The 24,582-nt window shown below is 23.9% G+C and overlaps 4 protein-coding genes across 4 annotated transcripts; all 4 read left to right on the top strand.

The window, feature by feature from the left end:
* Positions 1-3,322: 3,322 nt before the first annotated feature.
* Positions 3,323-4,675, top strand: LOC122849893. The gene is made up of 3 exons (XM_044148791.1): positions 3,323-3,759; positions 3,857-3,990; positions 4,088-4,675. The coding sequence occupies exon 3, from the start codon at positions 4,102-4,104 to the stop codon at positions 4,534-4,536; it is 435 nt and encodes a 144-aa protein (XP_044004726.1). The 5' UTR covers positions 3,323-3,759; positions 3,857-3,990; positions 4,088-4,101; the 3' UTR covers positions 4,537-4,675.
* A 1,505-nt stretch (positions 4,676-6,180) lies between these two features.
* LOC122849892 (probable C-mannosyltransferase DPY19L1) lies at positions 6,181-9,150 on the top strand. The gene is made up of 9 exons (XM_044148789.1): positions 6,181-6,399; positions 6,465-6,577; positions 6,655-6,792; positions 6,873-6,941; positions 7,007-7,369; positions 7,436-8,240; positions 8,309-8,471; positions 8,545-8,673; positions 8,755-9,150. Exons 1-9 carry the CDS (start codon positions 6,354-6,356, stop codon positions 8,966-8,968), a joined length of 2,040 nt encoding a protein of 679 aa, XP_044004724.1. The 5' UTR covers positions 6,181-6,353; the 3' UTR covers positions 8,969-9,150.
* Positions 9,151-10,078: 928 nt separating this feature from the next.
* LOC122849891 lies at positions 10,079-21,024 on the top strand. The gene is made up of 6 exons (XM_044148788.1): positions 10,079-10,661; positions 15,754-15,978; positions 16,079-16,650; positions 19,179-19,359; positions 19,425-19,559; positions 19,643-21,024. Exons 2-6 carry the CDS (start codon positions 15,756-15,758, stop codon positions 20,764-20,766), a joined length of 2,235 nt encoding a protein of 744 aa, XP_044004723.1. The 5' UTR covers positions 10,079-10,661; positions 15,754-15,755; the 3' UTR covers positions 20,767-21,024.
* A 541-nt stretch (positions 21,025-21,565) lies between these two features.
* LOC122849890 (ceramide-1-phosphate transfer protein) lies at positions 21,566-24,040 on the top strand. Its single transcript, XM_044148787.1, has 4 exons — positions 21,566-21,815; positions 22,065-22,270; positions 22,408-22,583; positions 22,653-24,040. Exons 1-4 carry the CDS (start codon positions 21,688-21,690, stop codon positions 22,773-22,775), a joined length of 633 nt encoding a protein of 210 aa, XP_044004722.1. The 5' UTR covers positions 21,566-21,687; the 3' UTR covers positions 22,776-24,040.
* The last annotated feature ends 542 nt before the right edge of the window (positions 24,041-24,582 follow it).

Raw genomic sequence — 24,582 nt, 5'->3', positions numbered from 1 at the left:
TATTATTTTAATGATGGCAGGATGGTTGGGGAAGAATTACAAAAGTTAATTTTAAAAATAATTGAAGCGGTGCACAAGACCGGCCTAAAAGTACGTGCAACAAATTCAGATCAAGGTGGTCCAAATAGAACAGCTGTTAATTCAATGAAAGCGTGTGATGTTAATGGAATAAAACATCAATATTTCGAAGTCATGAATAATGGCGTGATACAAAAAATTTATGTTTTATTTGATGTTCCACACATGCTGAAAAATTTCAGAAATAATTGGCTGGGCTCTTTGGATGATCGATTGAAAAATCGACATTTCGATGAATATTACAATGACTATACTGGTAATATAGTCATACTCGATGACATTATTGGCAAGTGGGAGTACTTGGTCAAATTATTTGGTCTTCGGTACAACAGTGGAGATCCAACGATGACAAAAACAATGATGTTCCCAAGGTCAAGGGACAAAATGAGGGTTTATTTAGCAACCAAATTACTTAGTGAAACTACTGCTAATCATTTGAGAGATCCAGAGTTTCATGAAGAATTAAGGAAAATGGAAAACTTTAAAGAAGAAGACATTCAAGGGGCTATAGACACAGCGACAGTTGTTGAATTTTTTGACCGTCTAGCTGATTATACAAATGGCCCATCAACGAAAGAGCTCCAAAATCCAAAAAAACCATCGAAAATATTAGTGAGCAAAACTTCTCCCCATCTTGAAGTATGGGAAGAATTTTTAAACAAATTGGAATCATTAAAATTTGTACGCCAAGACATGTCTGTTTGCAACGTTCACTCAATAGAGGGTTTTAAATCGACTCTGAAAGGACTTATTGGGCTATGGCGTGATTTAAAAGATGATGAAAAGTTTGAAAATCTTAATTTGCGTCGTGTTAATCAAGATTGTGTGGAGAATTTTTTTGGTAGACTTCGAAGTATTTCTGGTGACAATGATCATCCAACTGTTTCAGCCTTTTCATCTGGATTTTGTTCTTTATTTGTGACAGATTTTTCTGCAGGTCCAATTGAAGGTACGAATTGTGAAGAAGATAATGTTCCGCTACTTGTTAACCAAGCTGATTTATTATTAACTTGGGATGAGATGAATAAAAATAATAAATCAGTTGGAAATTCTGCCAATGATATTGGTGGACTAAAATTAACAGATGATATTGATGATTATTTAGAAGAAAGGCTTCAATTATCAGGCTACGAGAGTGATGAAGGTGATATTGTTGATCACATCACAAAATCACCTCATTTGTCTCTTCAAATAATTTCAACTGCAATTTTAAAACAATTAAATTTTTTTAAATGTTCGGACTGTAAATCTTGTTTTACGACAGCAGTGAGTCCAAACAGTAATTATTGTGAGACGTCGGTTGATTTAAAACATACAATTGAACGGGTCATCAACATCTTCAATAAAAACATTGAAAAAATATTTCATACTGGTTCTCTTTCTTCAAAATTGTCAAAACAGTTTCAATTGTATGTAAATATGAGCTGGCTTCGGTGTCCAAACTATGAGCACGTTATTGACATCCGGAGCCAACTATTTCAACAACTTGCAGTTATATTAATAAAAAGATACTGTATATTAAAAAATAATAAGCAAGTCGAACAAGAAAATACAAATAAAAATGCACGAAAAATAGGCCAGCAGAAAATATGTATGAAATCTGGTGGAGATAATTCAAATTCATATTTAAAAAAGATAAATACAGAAAAATCAGCTAGCAGTGTTGATCTTAATCAATTACAGTTTCAACCGACACAAATTACAATACTTGAACAACCTCTATCGAATTTAACCAATTTACAAAAAAGAAAAACAATGTCATCAAACCATTCACTTACAGTAGTACCAGAAAAACGTCTAAAATTAATTCCCTCACTATCATTTAATCGAGTTAAATTAATGCCACAAAGTCACCAACAAGCCACCACGAAAAATTCACAAAATATCACACCAAGTCAGATAATTTTAAAGCCAATGAATCAACAAATACTTCCACCGAATCAAGCACCAGGTAAAATAATTTTGAAGCCACAAAGTCAACAAAAAATAATACAAAAGATTGCACCAAGTCAAATTATTTTAAAGCCAATGAATCAACAAATACTTCCACCGAATCAAGCACCAGGTAAAATAATTATTAAGCCACAAAGTCAACAAAAAATAATACAAAAGATTGCACCAAGTCAAATTATTTTAAAGCCAATGAATCGACAAATACTTCCACCGAATCAAGCACCAGGTAAAATAATTTTAAAGCCACAAAGTCAACAAAAAATAATACAAAAGATTGCACCAAGTCAAATTATTTTAAAGCCAATGAATCGACAAATACTTCCACCGAATCAAGCACCAGGTAAAATAATTTTAAAGCCACAAAGTCAACAAAAAATAATACAAAAGATTGCACCAAGTCAAATTATTTTAAAGCCAATGAATCAACAAATACTTCCACCGAATCAAGCACCAGGTAAAATAATTTTAAAGCCACAAAGTCATCAAAAAATAATACAAAAGATTGCACCTGGTAAAATTATTTTAAAGCCAATGAATCAACAAATACTTCCACCGAATCAAGCACCAGATAAAATAGTTTTGAAGCCACAAAGTCATCAAAAAATAATACAAAAGATTGCACCAAGTCAAATGATTGTACAGTCATTTGAACAAGAAAAATAATATCACAAAAATAATGATAAATATTAAGTATTTTTATGATTCATTATTAATATACAAAAAGTAAAAAAGAAGGAATTAATTTTTTTCTTTTCGATGTCATCGAAACAATAATAATATCAACGATTTATTTATTGGCAGCTAATTTGAGTACAATTTTATATAAAATACATTTAAAGATAAAAATATTAAAAATTATATATGTTACATAGATATTTAAAAGTAAGATGCCAAAACTTGTTCTACGTAGGGCTAATATTATTATTTATTATAATAAGATAAAAAGTCAAGAAGGAAAAATTAATATGTTGTTTAATGTAAGAAAAAAAAATAGCAATATCAATTATTTATTGGCAGCTAATTTAAATACAGTTTTATATAAAATACATTTAAAGATAAAAATATAAAAAATATATATGTCACATAAAAATTTAAAAGTAAGATGCCATAGCTTGTTCTACGTAGAACTAATATTATAAATTATTATAATAAGATAAAAAGTCAGGGAGGAAAAATTAATATGTTGTTTAATTTAAAAAAAAAAATAGCAATATTAATTATTTATTGGCAGCTTATTCGAGTACAGTTTTATATAAAATACATTTAAAGATGAAAATATAAAAAATATATATGTTACATAGAAATTTAAAAGTGAGATGCCATAGCTTGTTCTACGTAGAATTAATATTATAAACCATTATAATAAAATAAAAAGTCAAGAAGGAAAAATTAATATGTTGTTTAATGTAGAAAAAAACAATAGCAATATAAATTACTTATTGGCAGCTAATTTGAGTACAGTTTTATATAAAATACATTTTAAAATAAAAATATATAAAATATATATATTAAATAAATGTGTAAAAGTAAGATGCCAAAACCTGTTATATGTAGAATTAATTTTATAAGTTATTAAAATAAGATGAAAAGTCAAGAAGGAGAAATTGATATGTTTTTTAATGTAGAAAAAACAGTAGCAATATTAATCATTTAACTTGTATGTCTTTATGCAATTGTTCGTAAAATTGATATTGTTGCAAATATCTTATGAAATTAGAGATGAAACAGGTAACCATGATTTTGATTATTCATTTGTTAATTTTTTTAAATATACATCAACTAATAATAATTATGTTTTGTTTTATTTTGTTTTAAATTAAAATAGGAACAATAACAGCAGTGCGTTGGCTTGAAACTGAAGACCGAGATGATAATATTCAAGTTAATAAATATGCCAAAACAATTGTAAAATTGATATTGTTGCAACAAAAATATCTCATGATATTGGAGATGAAACAGGTAACCATGATTTTGATTATTCATTTGTCAATTTTTTTAAATATACATCAACTAATAATAATTATGTTTTGTTTTATTTTGTTTTAAATTAAAATAGGAACAATAGCAGCAATGCGTTGGTTGAAAACTGAAGATCGAGATGATAATATTCAAATTAATAAATATGCTAGAATAATTGGAACTGTACGTAAACAAGTTGAACTTGGTCGTTATTTCTTTATATTAAATATGGAACCAGTAAAAAAACTTTTTCTTGTTTATTCACACTTAATAGAAATAACAGATATGGCTCTTTATGAAGAACAAGGTGCAGAAAATGGTATAGATAATGGAAATTGTCATGATGATAACGATGTTAGTGATGGTGTTATTCAAAGACATGGTAAAGATCCTTCAATTGTTTCACAGATTATTCGTAATTGTTCTGATGAAGAAAATGGTTTTGAAAGAAAAGATGTTGCATCAAAATTACCAAGTCATATTACTACTGCACAAAGTGATGAAATACTTCCACTAATATTAATTATTTATTGTCGGCTAATTTGAGTACAGTTTTATATAAAATACATATAAAGATAAAAATATAAAAAATATATATGTCACGTAGAAATTTAAAAGTAAGATGTCAAAACTTGTTCTACGTAGAACTTATATTATAAATTGTTAAAATAAGGTAAAAAATCAAGAAGGAAAAATTAATATGTTGTTTAATTTAAAAAAAAAAATAGCAATATTAATTATTTATTGGCAGCTAATTTGAATACAGTTTTATATAAAATACTTTTTAAGATAAAAACATAAAAAATATATATGTTACATAGATATTTAAAAGTAAGATGCCAAAACTTGTTCTACGTAGGGCTAATATTATTATTTATTATAATAAGATAAAAAGTCAAGAAGGAAAAATTAATATGTTGTTTAATGTAAGAAAAAAAAATAGCAATATTAATTATTTATGGGCAGCTAATTTGAGTACAGTTTTACATAAAATACATTTAAAGATAAAAATATAAAAAATATATATGTCACGTAGAAATTTAAAAGTAAGATGCCATAGCTTGTTCTACGTAGAACTAATATTATAAATTATTATAATAAGATAAAAAGTCAGGGAGGAAAAATTAATATGTTGTTTAATTTAAAAAAAAAAATAGCAATATCAATTATTTATTGGCAGCTAATTTAAATACAGTTTTATATAAAATACATTTAAAGATGAAAATATAAAAAATATATAAGTCACATAAAAATTCAAAAGTGAGATGCCATAGCTTGTTCTACGTAGAATTAATATTATAAACCATTATAATAAGGTAAAAAGTCAGGGAGGAAAAATTAATATGTTGTTTAATTTAAAAAAAAAATAGCAATATCAATTATTTATTGGCAGCTAATTTAAATACAGTTTTATATAAAATACATTTAAAGATAAAAATATAAAAAATATATATGTCACATAAAAATTTAAAAGTAAGATGCCATAGCTTGTTCTACGTAGAACTTATATTATAAATTATTATAATAAGATAAAAAGTCAGGGAGGAAAAATTAATATGTTGTTTAATTTAAAAAAAAAAATAGCAATATTAATTATTTGTTGGCAGCTAATAATAATAATAATAATATTATAAAAAATTTGAGTTACAAAATAAATATTCTTATAGCCAGTATCAAATTTTTTAAGTTAAGCTGATTTTTGTCGTCTAGTTAAATTCAATGATTATTTAATATGTAAAAAATTTGAATGAAAAGTGATCGTACAAATTAATTGCCAATTATTTTTAAGAACATTCTCAAGTTAATAAAAATATTATAAGAAATGGTTATTGAATAAAAATTGTTATATGATCTCAAATTTTTATTTATTTTTGAATAAACCATTATTATTTCAATTATCATAATTTTATTTTGAATTGAATATTTAAATAATTTTGTTTTATCAGATAATTATAATAATGAGTTATAGCAGTTAACATTTCAAATTTTCGCGCTTAATCTTATGATAAAAAAAATTTCTGTCCTATAATTTACCTCAAGGTCGGTATTGAAAGAATCTAATTTTTTATAGTGTTTTATTGTGCTTGTGTGCGTATGTGCGTATGTATGCGTTTGTCTGTGTCTGGATTGATATTCACCCCTTCTCCCATTTTAGGCCAAAAAAAAAAGCATTGAGTGTCTAGAGCCTGAGTTGAACAGTAAAAAAAAAAAAAAAACAACACTGATTTTATAAATGTCAAACAATAATGTATACTGACATGTGCCAAACACTTTTCAATGATTATTTAATAAATAATTAGCAAAATTAAATTATCAATTGAAAAAGTTATCAAAATTACCAAAAAAAAAAAAAAGAATATAAAATGGATTATGATGGAGTTGCCTACAAACTTTTGGTTTGGTTAATGGGTAAGAATGTTAATAATAAATAATAAATATTAATACAAAATAAATAATAATATTAATTTAAATAGCATTTAATTTTGGTGTTATTCATCACTGGCATGTTTCAACACTTTTTGAAAACGAAAGACATTTTTCTCATTTATCAGAAATTGAAAGAGAAATGTCATTCAGAACTGAAATGGTAATAATCAAATATAATAATAATTAAACAAAATATTCGATTGTTAATAATTTTGAATATATATTTATTTATTCAAGGGAATGTATTATTATTATTATAAAATAATTGTTGAAGCACCAAGTTGGATGGAGGGTCTAGATAAAATAAGAAATGACAGTTTGTCACAATATCCAAATGTAATTAATGCCGATAAAACATACAATTTATTTCCTGAGGTTTGTTTTATTATTTTCTAAATGATGGCAATTATTTAAACTTGTTAATAATGATTAAATAAACTATATCTATTTCATAGATATTTGCAGGAATGCTTTATCACAATGCTAAATCAATGGGTCTTCTTGGAGTACCAGAATGTTGGCAGGTAAAATGCTATATAAAAAATAATACTGATAAATATAATTGATGTATTATATAAATTAATAACAGGTAGAAAGAGGTGAAGGATTGTCACCAATAACAAGCTGCCAAGGTTTATCAGTACCATCATATTTTTATCTTGAAGTTGTATGGACATTTTCCATGTTAACTGGAATAACATTATTTCTATATGCAACATATTTAAGTGGTACTATTTACGGTGGTATTATTGCTGCATTATCATTTTTATTTAATCACACTGAGTGCACAAGAGTACAATGGACACCACCATTACGTGAGAGTTTTGCTTATCCAGTTATATTATTTCAAATGTACAAAGTTACAATGTTGCTTGATCAGCACAAACGTAATCATAAAAACAGCAACAATAATCATTTTAATTGGAAGAATTTATTTGACTGTCATTACTTGGTAATATATTAAATATAAAATTAAAATTTACAGTTGAATAATTAATTAATTAAATTATTTTTACAGGATATTATTTTAGCAACTGAAATATGTTTATATTCATGGCAATTTTCACAATTTGTCATGGCAACACAAGTCATTGCATTGATAATATTACAATGGACAAAAATAATACCACGTGAATTAACATTACAATTATTATTTGTTCATTTAATTGCAATAACAATAAGTATACTACAAGGTCTCGTACGTATATCATCATTGTATTGTTGTCTTGTTATTAATTTAATATATTGGAATGTCATTAATTCATGGATGGAAAATATATTTGGACGTAAATTAGCATTATTAAGTGATATTTGTTTGACAATTGGTTCAACATATTTATTTAAATCAGGAATTAAATTATCACATGATTATAATCATGTATTTGATATATTAAAATCAAAATTTACAAATTTTAAAAATTTTCATACAATGTTATATACATGCTCACCAGAATTTGATTTTATACAATTAGAAACAATTTATACAATATCAAAAACATTATTATTACCAATAGCAATTATTGCTGGTATGTCAGTGATGTATTATTGGTATGGACGTTGGAAAAATATGAAATATCCATTGTGTATTGAAGCTGGTGTTGCTTATAATGGCCTACAAACATGTGCATTTATTATAATGGCAACACTTGTTATGAGACTTAAATTATTTATGACACCACATTTATGTATTATTGCTGGTATGGCTGTTGGACAAAGATATTTATTAAAATTTGGTATTAGAAATACTGTTTTATTTATATTATTAACTTGTGCAATATCATTTCATGGAGTACAAAAATTAAATGAAGAACGACAATTTCATGGTTAATATTTATTACTATTTCATTCGCTTTTTGTTATAGAAAATATTTTAATCTATTTATTTTAACAGGTGAATATTCAAATATTGAACAAGAACAATTATTTGAATGGATTAAATCAAATACACCAACAAATGCTGTGTTTGCTGGTAAAATGTCAGTTATGGCTAATTTATTATTATCAACTGGTCGACCAATTGTCAACAATCCATATTACGAGAGCAAAGAAATGAGGTAAATATAATAAATAAATTATTGTATATTTTTAATTGACAATTATGTTAATTATTTTAAAAATTATATCCAGGGACAGAACACTTAGAGTTTACGAAATGTTTAGTAGAAAAGATCCAGCAAGTTTTTATGAAACTCTTAGAAAAATGCAAGTTGATTATTTAGTTATTGAGGAAGGACTTTGTTATGGTCTTGGAAATTCGTAAGTATTTATTAAAATAAATTATTTGTATTGTTAAATTAGTTTTATTAATAAATTATTATTATTTTAAAATATTAACAGAAAACCAGGATGTAAAATGATTGATTTATGGGATTTAAATGATGGTGGTAGAACAAAAAAACTTGGTAAACGTCCATTATGTCCAGTATTATACAGTGGAAATTGTCATCCATTTAGAAGAGTTTTTGCAAATAATCATTATTCAGTATTGAGACTTGATTATTCAACTTATGTTGAATTAAAACCAAATATTCCAATTCTAATGCAGTCTTGATTATTAAATTTAAAAAGAAATTTAACTTTTACTTTTATTATTTTTTAAACTTTAGTTTGTTTTTATGAATGTTATTTTATTATTATTTTTTTTGTTATTAAGAAGGTATGTGCGTGTGCTTGAGATTTAAAGAATCGACACGATGGAATGAAGAGTGAAAGCGTAACAAAAATATATATGTGCACTGTACTTGTTACCAGTGTGTCCAAATACCTCTTTGGGTTTTAATGATATTGGATGGTACACGGAAGCTGATAAAAATGAAAAAGAAAAAATAAAATAAAAACTTCCTGGTTGGAGAAAATAAATAAATCACAGTGAGTGTTTAAAATATAAATAAATTTATTTAATTATAATTATTTATCAAGTCAAATTATGTCATTTTAGTTTTTTAAATTTAAATAATTTAAAAAAAAAAAAAAATGATATATTTTATCAGTACAAATAAATTCATTGTATATAAAAAAAAAAAAAAAAACAAAAAAAACAAGCATTGGATTTTTGCAATGATTGGAACAACTGTGATTAATCAATTATTCTTTTGCAAATAATTTTTTTTTTTTTTTTTTTTTTGTCTTCTTTATGTATATTTAAATGCAAAAATAATTTTTTCAAATAATAAATTGATGAAATATTTGAAAAGTTGACTTCCTTGTACTGAATATTTTCATGGGAAATTTAAGTAATACGATAGTCGTTCGAGTTAGCTGATAGTTCGAAAGGTGATAGTTGGAATATAAACTTAGTTATAAATGTATAAATAAAGAGAGGGAATTGTTTTAAATTTATAAAGAAAAAATATCAAACCTTAAGGCATTTTAAGAGATTTGAACGAATGTACATACACCCGGTTGTCTGCACCTTCACTTTACCAGCAATACCTTCAGCTCAAAAAATTCTGTGTGTATTTATTTTTTTTTTTATTGCTTATGTTGTTTTTTTTTTTTATATATTTACAATCTTGGCTGGTTGTTTTTTTTTTTTTTTTTATAAATTTCTATGGTGGGGAATGTTACACGCACACTGAAATAAAATTATTGTTGGCACGAGTTGTTTGTGTATACTACTACTATGTACTAGTTGACCCAAATGAATCCTTCCAGCTAGTCTCTCCAGTTGTTGTTCAGACCTCATAGCGGTTACCACGTTGATCATGATGATGCTCATTCAACTCTCACAATAAACATTCTTCTCAAATATATTCATTTAAACACCGTTAATCAAAACAACATTATTATTGATAATTTTTTATTTAAAAAAAAAAAACATTTCAGGTAAAAGATTTTACATTACACTGCAGTATTTAAATTTATTTTAAATATTCAAAACTTGTGAAGTAATAAAATTTAAGTGTTTCTTTTTTTTAAATAGTTATATTGTGGAAAAAAAAAAATATGTATGGTTGTGTTTTAATTTAAAAAATAAAAACGTGCAAAAAAAAAAAGTGGCTGCAGGATGTGAAGATTGTGAAGCGACAAAGCGCAGAGAAAAAATTTTTCAAGTAAAGTAAAACACACGCAAAGTCGTTTAAATTGTGATAAAAAATATAAAGAGAAGAAAAATAAAAATAAAAACACCAAGGAAGATTTAATGGGAGCACGTGTGATTTTATATTTATTTTTAAAAACATAGTAATGCAATGTCACTGTGTTTTATGGTGTTAATAATAGTCAAAGGATACTAACAACATCCAGTGAGTACTTGAACATTTATTATTCTATTAATAATTAATTATTATTTTTTAAATAAAAACAAGAGATATGTTTACTTAATAATTTTTCTACAAGACCCATTTATTTATTTTAATTTTTTAAAATACCCTTTTGATTACTACTTAGCAAATCAATCGAGCATGACAATTTATTATTCGATGAATATCGTTGACATGATTTCTCCTTCTGTAATCTATAGAAATCATATTTAATTACGTGAATATGAAATTAGAAAGTGCAGTAATAAAGCAATTTTTTTTTAATTTTTATTATTATGTTTAATGTCATATTAAAATTAGATGAGAAATTAATATTATTATTGTAGATCAAATATATAATCAAGGTCGAGATTCATTTGAAAATCTTGATTTTTATTTAACTAAAAAAATTATTAACAATAAATAAATAGTATTATAAAAAATTTACAATACATAATTATTGATGACAAATATCTTTTAAACAGTCAAGATTATTTATTGCCTTTTTATTTGTGCCCATGTTGGTGAGCTAGCTTTAAGAGCGTTTAATTAATTTTTTTCGTTCGAGACATTAATTATTGTGTTTTAATTTTTTTAACACTGGAAAAATATACTTGAGATATGTCTGTATGAAAATTTAAAAAATGTATTCATTAGGAATGTGAATCCGCTATAACTGAACATTTCAAATTAATGGATATAGAAAAAAAAAAAATGTGTGGAAGTGTTGTTACGGAGTTTTCACATGACCGACTTAAAAATGACCAAAACTACTAGTTAGCTTTTTGTGCTTTTTTTTTCTCTGTCATCAAAATAATGTTTATGATATTTTGCATGATTTGCGCATTAAATAAAATTTCTATCTTCCCTTTTCCCCTTGTCGCCTATTTTTTTTTTTTTTTTTTTTTTCGTCGACATACAGTGCCCACTTTGGTTAAGCGTGTTAATTGGTTAAAGGTCATAATCATAAATGTAATTCACATGGCAAAATGCTTATTGTAACTCCCACACAGATGTGATACAAAAATATTTTTAATAAATGAATTAAAATTAAAATTACATTCAATAAAAATATATATATTTTTTGTTTGAATATTTAAACAAAAAATAAGATTTTAATTTTAATTTTCTTACACAACTCTAATGAAGAAGAAAGAGTTGAATTTTATTTTATTTTTTTACTTTTTATAGTATATAGTTTAGAGCTATTAAATAATTGAGCAAGAATAAATGAAGACAATCATTGAAATTATGTATTATTTTTTCCTGACTTTCAAAAATAACACTCAACTTGTCTATTAATTTTTTTTTTTTTTTTTTTCTGTATTAAAGTAGATGTATTTATTTTAAACATTATGTAATTTAATTTTAGAAATAATATTAGTTTATTTTTAAATAATTATGACAAATGAAAGTGAATGAACAGTTGTCTATCATCATCATCAACAAAATGTTTTTTAAAAAAATAGACAAGCCAAACTACATTAATATTTTTCTATTTTTTTAAATATATAAAAACCAAAGATACAGTATTTTCAAGTGGAATATATTTTCCACTAAAATTAGCTAACACAAATAAAAAAATAGCCATAGAACAATTTTATTTTTCCTTATTTAAACTAAAGAATTTTTACGATATATTTTGAAATTTTTGTTTGAAATTTAAACGATCAAAATAGCCAGTGGGTTTAAATTTCAAGAGATTTTTTTTTTTTTTTATGGTGTGTTAACCCGTAATCCAATGAAAATAACTAGACAATATTTTTTATTTATTTTTTATTTATTTTTTATTTAATATTGTGTGTTAGAATCGACAAGAAAATTATCGAACGATGCGTTCCCACGAACTCGCGGGCTACCATATTCGCCCTTTGGTCTTTTATTTATTATTTTTTTATTTTATCTTGCATTCTCATTTATCTAACACACAAAGATGCTGCACAAGATGCAAACTATACAAAATAATAAATAAAAAAATTTATTGAGACACAACTACTACAACCCACACGAGACCTCAATTTCTTCAATCACAAAACTCTGTAATATTTGAAAAGTCATGCTGACATTAACATCATAAAATACACAATGGTATTTTATTGTGTAATTTTTTAAATAATGCTCACGTTTATATATAAATGTTAATAGTTTATTTAGGTTGACAAAAATATATACACAAATAATAAATCAAAAATATTAACGAATAAAAAAATTAAAATTACAAAATAATTATATTTTGTAATTACATATAGCTTTGGGGCTTTAAAATAAAAAATATTTTTTTATTAAATATATTAATTTTGTTTTTTAAACATGTATAATAAAAAAATTTTTAAAATAAAAATTAAATTTAAGACTTGAAGATAATAAATCACATGGTGAATATAAAAAAAATATAATTATTCTATTTTTACAATTGACTTGACAGGTTTGTATACTATAAGTCTATGACAATTGAAAAAAATGAAATATTTATTATTATTATTTAAATATTTATAGAAAAAAAAAAAATGCATGTTTTAAAATATATATGAAGTAGCGGTATGCAAGAGTTGGCCTACAAGCTAGAAGAAGCAGGCGTGTCGCTCGATTAGGCTGGAATGCCAAGAGGGAGATGTAGAACCGATCAAGGTCATAAAAAAAAAAAATAACAGCATTAAAATAATAATAATGATGATAATGATGTTAAACAAAACAAGGAGATGTATGCAAGCGAGAAAAAAGGAAGCTGATATGTGTGTTGCGATATACTGAAGACACTGGAGCATGATAATTTAAGCTTTGATCAGTCGACCAAAAATATTTATCTTCTGACAGTATATGTAAGATGAAAAAAAAAACTACAATATTATTATTCTAGATTTTCTTCTGGTAGTATTTCTAGAAAATAAATAATAAAAATAGAAAAAATAAAATTCAATCGAAATTAATTTTTCCAGTTGGTTTAGATATTTATTGTTTCGAATTTTTAGTAGATAAAATTAATCCAAGACTTTATTAATTTTTATTTAATTAATTAATCAATAAAAATGATTTACGATTGGATAAATTCAATAACGGAAGACCAGTTGTTGTCCAGCCACAATTTTCAAGTGACCCACTTTGACCCAGGTCATTACAGAGTCACCAAGCATCGAAATAAACTTTCTAGGACGAGAATTGACCTATGTACTATCCTAAAATATAAAAAAATTAAATTTTACAAAATTTTATTCACGGCCATACACTATAAATTAAATAAACAAAATAGTGGTTGTTTAAAAATGAGAAAAATAAAAAAATATGCAAATATTTTTTAATGTGCCAAAAGAAAGTTTAAATAAATAAATTTTTATGATACAATTATACTATGCTAATATCAAGGAAAGTGATGATATTCAATGAAGAAAATTTTTTACGATTATGGTACCTATATAATTTATTTATTTATATTTTTCTGGCCAATTGACCACAATGAAGTTTTCTAATATCTTTCGTGCGTTAAAGCAAGGTCATTGTGATAAATATTGTCATAATTATATTGTGGTTAATGTGCTGAGAAAATACTTGATGCATTTTTCAGAAACTTGCACAACAACACCAAGACAATGAATAAAAAAAAAAATATATATTGTCACATAAAATAACAGTACGAAGATAGATAAAAAAAAAAAAACAAAACATAATAGAAAAAAATATTGTGGTCATTGATCTCACACAAATATAATGAGTTTATCCTACTTCAACTCTGTTATATATTTACCAGAGAAAAAACAAGCGAGCTTTTATAAAAATTGCGATAATAAAATAAGATAAAAGTTTAAATTTTTTAACATAAAATAATAATAAAAAAAAAAACACTAAGGGCTGAAGTTATCTTTGATGGTCAGAATGCATAATCATGTTATAAGAAAGTTTTTGGCTGTATCACCACCACCACCACCATGAGAAAGAATATTTTATGAAAAATATTATATGATTTTTTTAACAGATAAAAAAATCATAAATAAAAAACTCACTATATTGTTTTGGCTCTCTTTAAAACTTTGTAAAAAAAAATATAAAAACAGAGTGCATATATTCAACAAAGTAGACACAATTTTTTACAACTTTCACAATGAAATTATTGATAAATTCTTTTGGGAAGTTGTATTTCATGTTCGATGGAATTTATGGATTTGCAATTTTCAATTTTATTCATATATTTATTCGGAGATATAAATAATGCATATATGGAAAGTTGAATTTATCATTGACACTGATAATTTAGCCAAGTTTTCAATTAGCAAAATTAACAATAAATATATATATTTTTTCCTACAAACAATATGAGATTAATATTTGTTTTATTAGATGAATAATAAATTCATAAACAGACTTATACTGTTTTTAATTATAAATTAAATTTTATATCCAAAGGTGTCATGTCTAGAAAGTTGTAATTCAAGTATCATGATAATACAAAGGAATGACAAAAGTTAGACGCATTAAAATATCAAGTAACATAACTGAAAAAAAATTTTAAAACTAAATATATATTTTCTCTTTTTTTTTTTTGTTGTTGTGTCTTGAGTTTAAAATTATTTATTTTTTCTTCGTGACAATTTTCGATTGCTATTTTTGTTGAAATACAAAAAAACATAAAAATAATAAACAAAAAATATAGATTGTATAAAATTTAATTAAACCATTATATATTTTTAATGAAAAAAATAAACTTATACCTCGAGGTGGTCCCTTAAAATGCATGTGGTAAATTATTGATACTCACAAATATTTTAAAACGGTATAAAAAAAAAAGTAAAATAAAATTTCTTTAAAAACAAAATAATCAAAGATAAAAAATAAAAATACAAGTTTAAAACGGGTTTTTTTTTTTTTATTATCACCCGCACAAACACGTGCATATTAAATTTATTTAAAAAATATTAAGTCTTTATTTTGTTTTATATTTATTTGTATATATATTATAAATAAAATTCCAATGCAAGTCATGCCAAGGGCATTCTCAGGGTGAAGGGAAAAAATCATAAAAGCATAAAATAAAGTGTGAGAAAGAGAGGTACATATATAATTTATAAATTCTTTAATTTAAATTTGTTATTTTTATTAATTACAGAAATGCGAAGTGAGGTAGGAGAATGGCTAGCAACATGTGTTGGTTCACCAATTTGCATTTTATTGTTATCCTGGTCACTTCTTATATATCAAAATCAGCCATCGTCCTTGAAAAGAAGGATCGATGTACTCACTGTTGCAATTATAACTGAGAGTCTTGCTCATCAACTTGGTTTATTACTTTATGCCATACTTACACTCATTAGACCAGCCAACCATTTTGGTGGTAAGTTATCTTATTTATAACACGAAGGAAACATATTTTTCCTGATCACAATCATTAAAAGTATATAATAAAATTATAATAACACTTGTTTAATTTATAGAAATATGCTCAACACTTGTTTGGCTGTTAAATTCATCAAGTATACTTCAAGAATTGACACTAACATCAATTGCTGTATTTACAGCAATACGAAAAGATGATTATCACATAACAAAAAGTCATTTAAAATATCACATGGTATCATTGACAGTTATAAGTGCATGTATTGGTCTAACTGGTATATTAAATTTTCAATCAGAAACATGTGTTTTTTTGGCTGAAGATGTATCAGCAAAATACGGAATGTTTATAAATTGTTTAAGAATATTTTTATTATTAACAACAATATGTGGTCTTTGTTGTGCAATATTTAAAGATGCATGTAGATCACCAAAATCTGAATTATTACAATCAGTATCTGATTTATCAGAAGCAAGCTCAAAAAATTCATCTGGTGCATTTGATTGTCATACACAACAATGGGATCCATCAAGTGGTTCATATACAAGTGGATCAACAAATTCACGTGCTTGTTTGAGAAAAAAAAAACGTCAAGTTGATGAAAGTGGTAGTAAATCAACTGTTTTTAGCATTTTATTTGTATGCTATATTTTTGATCATCTACCTGTATTGGTAAATATTTATTCATCAATAATTTATCTTTTTATTTTTATTTTTAATATTCAACTATTCAACTATTCAAGTCAATGAATATTAAACCCGTATACTCAAGTGAAAATTGAGACCCACTTAATTCTTTTTTTTATCGTTTTTTACGACCTCGATAAAGTATGCTTTTTTTTACAAATAAAAAACAAAATATAATGATAGTATGTCTAATGAAAAATAGAACAAATTACATGTATATAAATTCACAATAAATTACTCTATGTATATATAGGTAGACATAGGTGTGTCGATAAATATAAATAATATAAATTTTACTTTAAAATAATACCTGCAAGATCAGGTCAACAATATTTTTCACTAAAAAATTAATTTAAAATAGCAACGCGAATTGAATAAATAATATTATCTTGATTTCTAAATTAATTTTACAAACACGATGAAAATATAATAATATCCATTTACTTTTATTTATTTTTTTTTTTCATACAAGGTAGTCAATTATTTTTTAAAATAAAATTCAAGATTTTTATCAAAAAAAAAATATATATTTATTTTTCGTTTGTTTATTATTAATTTGTTGAGTTATAAATAAATTGTGTAACATTTATCAAGGAGGAAGTAGAGGCCAATAGCCTGTTAAATATTTTCTAGTTAAAATTAATAATTGACATCAAAAATAAGCTAATAATTTAGATTTAAAAACGTAAAAAATTTACTTTTAATTATTAATTTAGTTGCGTTGTCTTTGTGATTTGTGAGGTTGCTTAATTCACTTTTTTCTTAATAATTTTTTTATGGATGTACTAATAAGTATTAACGTACACAGTGTAATGAATATAAATTATCGTCAACGTGTTCAAATATGTTACCATAATAATAGTCGACAGCTAACTTTCCCTACTGTTTCTTCATGCGCAAATATAAATTAAATATAATTTTTTTTATTTAATATATACAATTACACATTTGGCTAGTTGTCATTGATAATTAAAATTAAATAAATATATTTATAGCATATTAATAAATTAATAACAATAATCATTATTAATTAAAAAAACCTTGAGAAACAAAATTTAAAAAATTAATTGATGAAGTATTTTTTTTTGACTATTATAATAATATTTTTAATTTTCATGATAATTATTTTATTTTATAAATATCATTGCTTAATATTCAAACTGAGATAATTATATTTTTATATTATTGAATGCGGAAGTCGCACCCATAGATTCAACCAAGCTAGTATCCGGCATGCGTTCAGTCGTTCGAAAATCCTCGATTTTTGTTATCAACAAACATTGACAGTTTTTTTTTTTCCATAATTATATATTCTTCCATTATTTTTAGATGAAAAAAATACAATTTTTTTCAATTATTAAAATATATTTGTGTTATTTAAATTATCTATAAAAAATTAATGAAGATTTTCTATTTTTAAATTTTAAAATTGTTTTTCTCTTTTTCTTTTTGTAAATTTCAATTATTAAAAATTAAAAAAACACAATGAATCATAATTAAGGAATTCAATCAAGTAGATAATAATTTTTTAAATTTATTTGAAATATTATTTTCATTCTCATAGATCAAAGTAGTCAATATATATTTCAATTCATATTGTGAATGTTATGTGAACATTATTTTAATCTATATATCTGTAAATCACACATACAGCTCAAGGATTCAATAAATAACATGTAAATATATATATTTCATATATAAATATATAATTCTATTGAATGTATTTTTTTTTTTTCATTTGAAAAATGATCTGGGAATTGAGTTGAAACAATTATAACTGTAATTACTCACGCTCACAATTTTTTTTTTAATTATTATTTTATACCATGAGACCGGTCACTATGAATGCATTGGTAAAGAAAATTAATCATTACATATACGTAGACATAAAAAATATATATGAGAATATCATAGGCGAATTTCTGAAAGCGCGACGACTTTTCCGTTTTCACCAACATATAAAATCGAAAGTTTTTACAACATAAGACATGATTTTTTTTATTTATTTTTTAAATATTAATAAACAAGTATTTCTTGAGAATTAATTCAACAATTTTTAATTATTTTAAATTTTAATCAAAGAACAAAAAAAAATTCTTGACATGATAATTATTTTACATTTTTAAATTTTTTTTTATATAAATAATATTAAAATATTAATTATCATGTTAATTTATTTTATTGAGTATGTGAATAATGAAAAATTATAAAGAAAAAAAAATTAATATCTTGGGAATTGAATGACATGTGGGTGATGTTAAATTACATATTTTCTCCTTGACAATAAATAATACGTCACATTAAATTTTATAAATTTTACAAGGGAAAGTTTCATATGAGCATTGTCATAATTATAAATTTATTGTAAAATTATATTCTCATACATTTTTTTTAAATTCATATTTATATACTTGCATGTTACTGATTATGACCTCAAAAAATTTTCTAATATTTATAAGTTTTGTTTTTAAATTTCTTAATTAATTATTAATTTTTGTTTAATCATTCAACAGGTTGTATCAATAAGACCAGATTTATTGAAAGGACTTTGTACTGTTCAAAATGTTGCTATTTGGCTGCCACTAATTAAAGACACACTTTTACCAGTTTTTTTATCAATTTTTGATAAAATGTTTTGTCGTTATGTTGCCAAAGTCTACACAAAACAAGACAATTCTCGTAAAATGGCTCATTGTAAGTTAATTTATTTAACATTATTTACTAAACAAGTATTTAATTATTTATTTATTTTTCATCAGGTGGAGTTGATGGTAAATTTCGTCATTTTGAACAAGACACCGAGTACAAACTTCAATTAAATTTAAACCATGGATTAAAATTTCCACTGACAAATGGAAGTCTTTATGGAAGACTTCACAATCATCAAAACCGCAGTATGTTATTTTATTGCATCACTAAATATTCATATTGCTCAACTAAATATATTAATTATATTTTTATTTTTTTAAATTAATAGCAAGAACTGGAACAATAACAATGGGAATACAGCATTATCCAAGATCACATTCAATAAATGATGATAATAATTATGGCTCTTTGCCAGCAGAGTTGACATCATTTACAAGTTCAACATTTGAGCCACGTCAACAGCGTGAAAATTTTAAAATTAATATCACTGAACATCAATCATCATCATCAACTGAACGTCAACAACAACAACAACAACAACGTCAAAATAATAATAGTTTTGATTTTTTAAATAGACGTAAAATTGGTAGTACTGATGTGTTTGGACAAAATATGGAAAATCTTGTTCAACTTGATGTGCCAAAACGTAAATTTGCTAAAAGTTTAGATGAAATTAGAGAAGAAGATCCACGTAGACAATTAAAATGTTTTAAAAAATTAGATAATAATAATAATAATAATAATGATAAATTAAAAGATAAAAAAAGAAAAGATGAACAAGAATTTACACATAATTTAGTACGTAGAAATCAAAGTTTTGATTATGCAAATTATATAAGAAATAAGCATCATGATTCACGTACATATGATATTAAAGAATTTTTAAATAATAATAATAATAATATTAATATTAAAAAAAGTATATTTGAACATGAAATAAATTGTTATGATACATCTGATGATGAAAGCTATGATTCAAATAGTGGTGATTTTGATGATGGTAATAGTTCATGTAAAAGTCGTAGTTGTTGTTCAGTAACAACAGTTGCAAATGATGATTTTGAATTTTATCAACGTAAAGATAATAAAGTTGAATTATTACCATCTAATAAATTAATTGATAATAATAATAATACAAATATGCGTACATTTAAACCAAAAATTATTGTTAAAAATTGGACAAATGATGATAATTTAAAAATTAAATTTAATCATGATGATAAACCAATGATACAATCTTATCATTTAAAAAAAATAACACCTGGTTATTCAATGAATGATTTGGATAAATTTTATAATGATATTAAACAACCAAATTTATCAATGACTAATTTAAAAAATGCATTGAAATATACAAATATTAGTTATCTTGATAATGGGGAAATTTGTAGACACAGTATTGGTGGTTCAGTACCAGATTTAAAAAAAATATTTGTAACTGAATTTATTTAATTTTATAATATCTAATAAATTAATTAATACAAATATATTATGTTAATAAATAATAACATTAGTATTTTTTATTTTATTTATAAGTAAATAATTAAATGGAATTTTTCTTTTTTTTTTATTCTAATTCATGTAATATATGTGTTAAATTAATTATTAACAAAGTCGAATAAACAAGTGTATATAATATCATTGTAAATTATTATTGTAATATTATTTGTGTATGAATTAATTGATTAAAAATTATTTGTATAAAAAAAAGTTTAATTAATTTTAAATAATAATTTAGCCTCAAACAATTATTGGAGCTATTTTTTCAGAAAGAAATTAATAAATACACTGTTAATTTATTGTCTATAATGTCTTAAAAATTTACACAACAATAGATTAAATAATTCTAAACAATTTAGAACAAAAAAAAACATTGACAGATAAATTTTTTTCCAGAAAAATAAATTTATCTAGCTGAACGTTATCTATGTCATTTTTCCCATTTCGATTTTGATTTTTTTATATAACTTCTAAATGCCATGAAGAATTTACTTGAAAATTTACTTGAATGATTAGAAAACAATTTTAATTAATATAATTTAAAAAAAATTCCTGGAAGACTTTTTTTTTTTTCTAGAGAAATAAATTAATTGAGAAGCAAGAACAAAGTATTATTTAAACAATAGTAGCCACCAATAACATAGATATAAGCTTATACCCACTCTAGCCACCAACAACACTACTATAATAATAATAGTAATAATAGTAATAATAATTAATAACAATAATATATTTATGAAGTAAAGTGTGCGCAAACTCAGTATAAATTGACTCGTTGCTTTAGAAACACAGCTGTAACATTTCAGAGTAAAAATAAAATAATATACTTTGATGCAGTTTGTTGTGTTTTGTTGTTGAATAGTGCATTTAAAAATGGCGGAGGGTTTAGATTTGACATATTTTGATTTACGAATTGTTCATGATCATTTTGATCGTGCACTGATTGAAGAAGATGATGTCAACGTTGCAGCATATCTCGAGGCTTACAATGAATTATACAAGTTAGTTAATTATATATTATTTAAACAATTTTTTGTTTTATAAAATTTACACCACAATATTGTCATTGTTATTATTTTTATTGTCATTCCTTTGTTATTTTATTGTTCATTGTTTTATCATGTAAATGACTATCATGTTTTATTTAATTAATAATTATTTTTCAAGCTCAAAGTAATTTAGATTTTTTTCTTTCTGTTCATTTAGGTTATATTATGTTTATTTAATTAAAAAAATTTTTTTTCATTTAGGTTTTTTCAATTAATGGGTAGTGTGTTTACCTTTGTGTCATCTGATTTAAAACTTAAAATAGACATTCTAAGTGGATTATTAGAAAAAGAAGAAAAATATCAAACAGTTAAATCACTGATTGAGTTTGAAAGAGAAAATAATTTGTTGGAAAAATCAGAACACACAACTGGTGCTAGAACACTCTTACGTCTTCATCGTGGTCTTGGTAATTAATTTTTTTATCTATAGGTACCAATGTCTTATGTAATTTTAAAAATAAATTAATACCTTTTATCAGTTTAAAAAGAACAGATGGAATTTAATCTTTATATATTAAATAAAAATTAATGTTTGTTTTAATAGATTTCATCAGAGAATTTTTAAGACAACTTGGTGAACTTTCTGCCACTGATAAAACATCAAGCTGTTGTCAAAATGCCTACAGCAAAACTTTGGCTAAACATCATTCCTGGGTTATTCGTAAAGCAGCTGTTGTTGCAATGTACACAATGCCAACAAGAGAAGTATTATTTAAAAAGGTCATTTTATCATGGTTAATTAATTAGCATATTGCTGAATTGTTTAAACAATATTAATACAATTTACAGGTGTCTGGAGAACATGTACAACGTAATGTAGATATGTTACCAAAAATGTTGGAGGTGACTGCCGACGTATTTAATCGTATGCGTACTATTTACGAACTCCATCGACTTCATGAATTACCATAATGAAATTAATTATTTTTTAATATTAATGGCAGACTTATATGATTTGTTTTTCTGTTTTATTTTTTTTAATATTTTATTTTGCTCAATATTAATTTTTATTTGTTTAAAAAATATACATATATATTTACACTCCAAAATAAGTATTTTAATGACACAACAGGGTTTAAAAATTCAACTCGAATTCAGTTATTTTACTTTTATAAAAATGATAGATAAAAAAGTAAAATGTATTTAGCCATTTTTATTAACTTTTATTGTACAATTATCATCGTTTTATTTTTGTTTTTAATATGTTATTAAAATTTGTTTTCAAATTTTCTTTATTAGTTTTTTGTGTATACAAGCTTCAGAAAAAAAAAATACACTGCAGGAAATAATATATAAGGATATTTTTGTATTATTAATTCAACTTGTCAAATAGTTAATAATAAAACAAAAAAAAACATCAGCTAATATAATAGAAGATAATAGAAAAATTATAACGTTTTTAAAACAACACAAAATATTGATTAAAGTTAATTTAAAAATTCATAAATTGTCAAGCTGGTTTTCGTTGTTTTGTTAGTTTAAAAAAATCACCTGTCAAGATAAAGTCATCAAGGTCATAATGGTGAATAATTTCTTGAAAATAAAAGTATTTTTAAGTCGAATTAATCATTGTAGAAATGATACAAGTATGAGGTGACACATGAACAATTATTAAATGACTATTTCAAATTATGACGACAGTACTTGACTATTTATTTTTTTTAAATTACTTTAATCATACATCTTGGATACATTTAATAGTAAATTAATTAGTCATTGTAATGTTTATATTATTTTTTGTATTTAATATATATTATTAATAAATACTACAATTAATTTATTTTTTGTTTATAAAAAGCTTCTTGCTTATTCTTAAGTTTGTGTGATTTGATGGATCAATGTCAATTTAAGGAATTGCATAGCACTTTGAAACACAAGGCCATTTGTGATCACATATTTCTGGATTACTTTGGCATTCTGTTGGCTCATCTCCCAAAGTTGCATTTGGTTTATTTGAGGTATAACACCAGTCATATGCCACAATACGAAATCCACTACAATGTTTCCAGCATAAACTTTTTCCATCAATTCTATTGATAATTCCACCACCACAGTAATATTTTCCAGCTAATAATTGGTTCACGTTTAAAATTAAAATAGTTACTAAAAAAAATAATTGTATTTTCATTGTGAATATATTTTTTATCTTTTTGTCTTTTTGTTTATTATATACAATTTTTTAATCTGAAAAAAATAATTATCGTGTTGATATAATATTAATAAAAATAATAAGAAAATAAAAATTACCTTACACTGATTGATACGAAGAAACAATCAAGAAAAAAATTATTAATTCACTGGTTGAAAAAAAATTGAGTGATAATTATCCTGTAATTTTTGACATTATATATAAGGTAAAAATATCCTGATTTTTTAAATATTATGAATCAATACAGGTGTGCATTATAAAATATTTAAATTTGAATTTCTTGTTTTATTATTCAAGTTGACTCCAGTATGTTCAATGTCAATGATAAAAAAAATTATTGATTTAACAGAAATTTATATTTAAAAAATTAAATAAATAAAGATTATATAATTTTTTAAATTATTTTACATTTAAAATGTTAGTGGTGACATTAATTTTTCACACCTCCTGTTTCACCTGCTCTCCTGATATTTCAAAAATAAATTTTATTTCTTTAAAAACAATAAGAAAAAAAATAGTGGCGATATTAATTTTTTAACAGGATTATTGAACAGGCAAAGAGGTATTTTG

The sequence above is a fragment of the Aphidius gifuensis genome, linkage group LG2 (genome assembly GCF_014905175.1).
Source record: "Aphidius gifuensis isolate YNYX2018 linkage group LG2, ASM1490517v1, whole genome shotgun sequence".
NCBI lineage: Eukaryota > Metazoa > Arthropoda > Insecta > Hymenoptera > Braconidae > Aphidius > Aphidius gifuensis.
Note: the sequence above shows the minus strand (reverse complement) of the source record. Positions and strands in the feature narration are given on the sequence as shown.

Coding starts and splice junctions, on each gene's coding strand:
- LOC122849893 (XM_044148791.1), top strand. CDS start 4,102: ATGCGTTGGTTGAAAACTGAAGATCGAGATGATAATATTCAAATTAAT.
- LOC122849890 (XM_044148787.1), top strand. CDS start 21,688: ATGGCGGAGGGTTTAGATTTGACATATTTTGATTTACGAATTGTTCAT. Junction 21,816..22,064: donor GCTTACAATGAATTATACAA/GTTAGTTAATTA, acceptor TTTTTCATTTAG/GTTTTTTCAATTAATGGGTA. Junction 22,584..22,652: donor GAGAAGTATTATTTAAAAAG/GTCATTTTATCA, acceptor TACAATTTACAG/GTGTCTGGAGAACATGTACA.
- LOC122849892 (XM_044148789.1), top strand. CDS start 6,354: ATGGATTATGATGGAGTTGCCTACAAACTTTTGGTTTGGTTAATGG. Junction 7,370..7,435: donor TATTTGACTGTCATTACTTG/GTAATATATTAA, acceptor TTATTTTTACAG/GATATTATTTTAGCAACTGA. Junction 8,472..8,544: donor TACGAGAGCAAAGAAATGAG/GTAAATATAATA, acceptor AATTATATCCAG/GGACAGAACACTTAGAGTTT.
- LOC122849891 (XM_044148788.1), top strand. CDS start 15,756: ATGCGAAGTGAGGTAGGAGAATGGCTAGCAACATGTGTTGGTTCACCA. Junction 16,651..19,178: donor TTGATCATCTACCTGTATTG/GTAAATATTTAT, acceptor ATCATTCAACAG/GTTGTATCAATAAGACCAGA. Junction 19,360..19,424: donor TTCTCGTAAAATGGCTCATT/GTAAGTTAATTT, acceptor ATTTTTCATCAG/GTGGAGTTGATGGTAAATTT.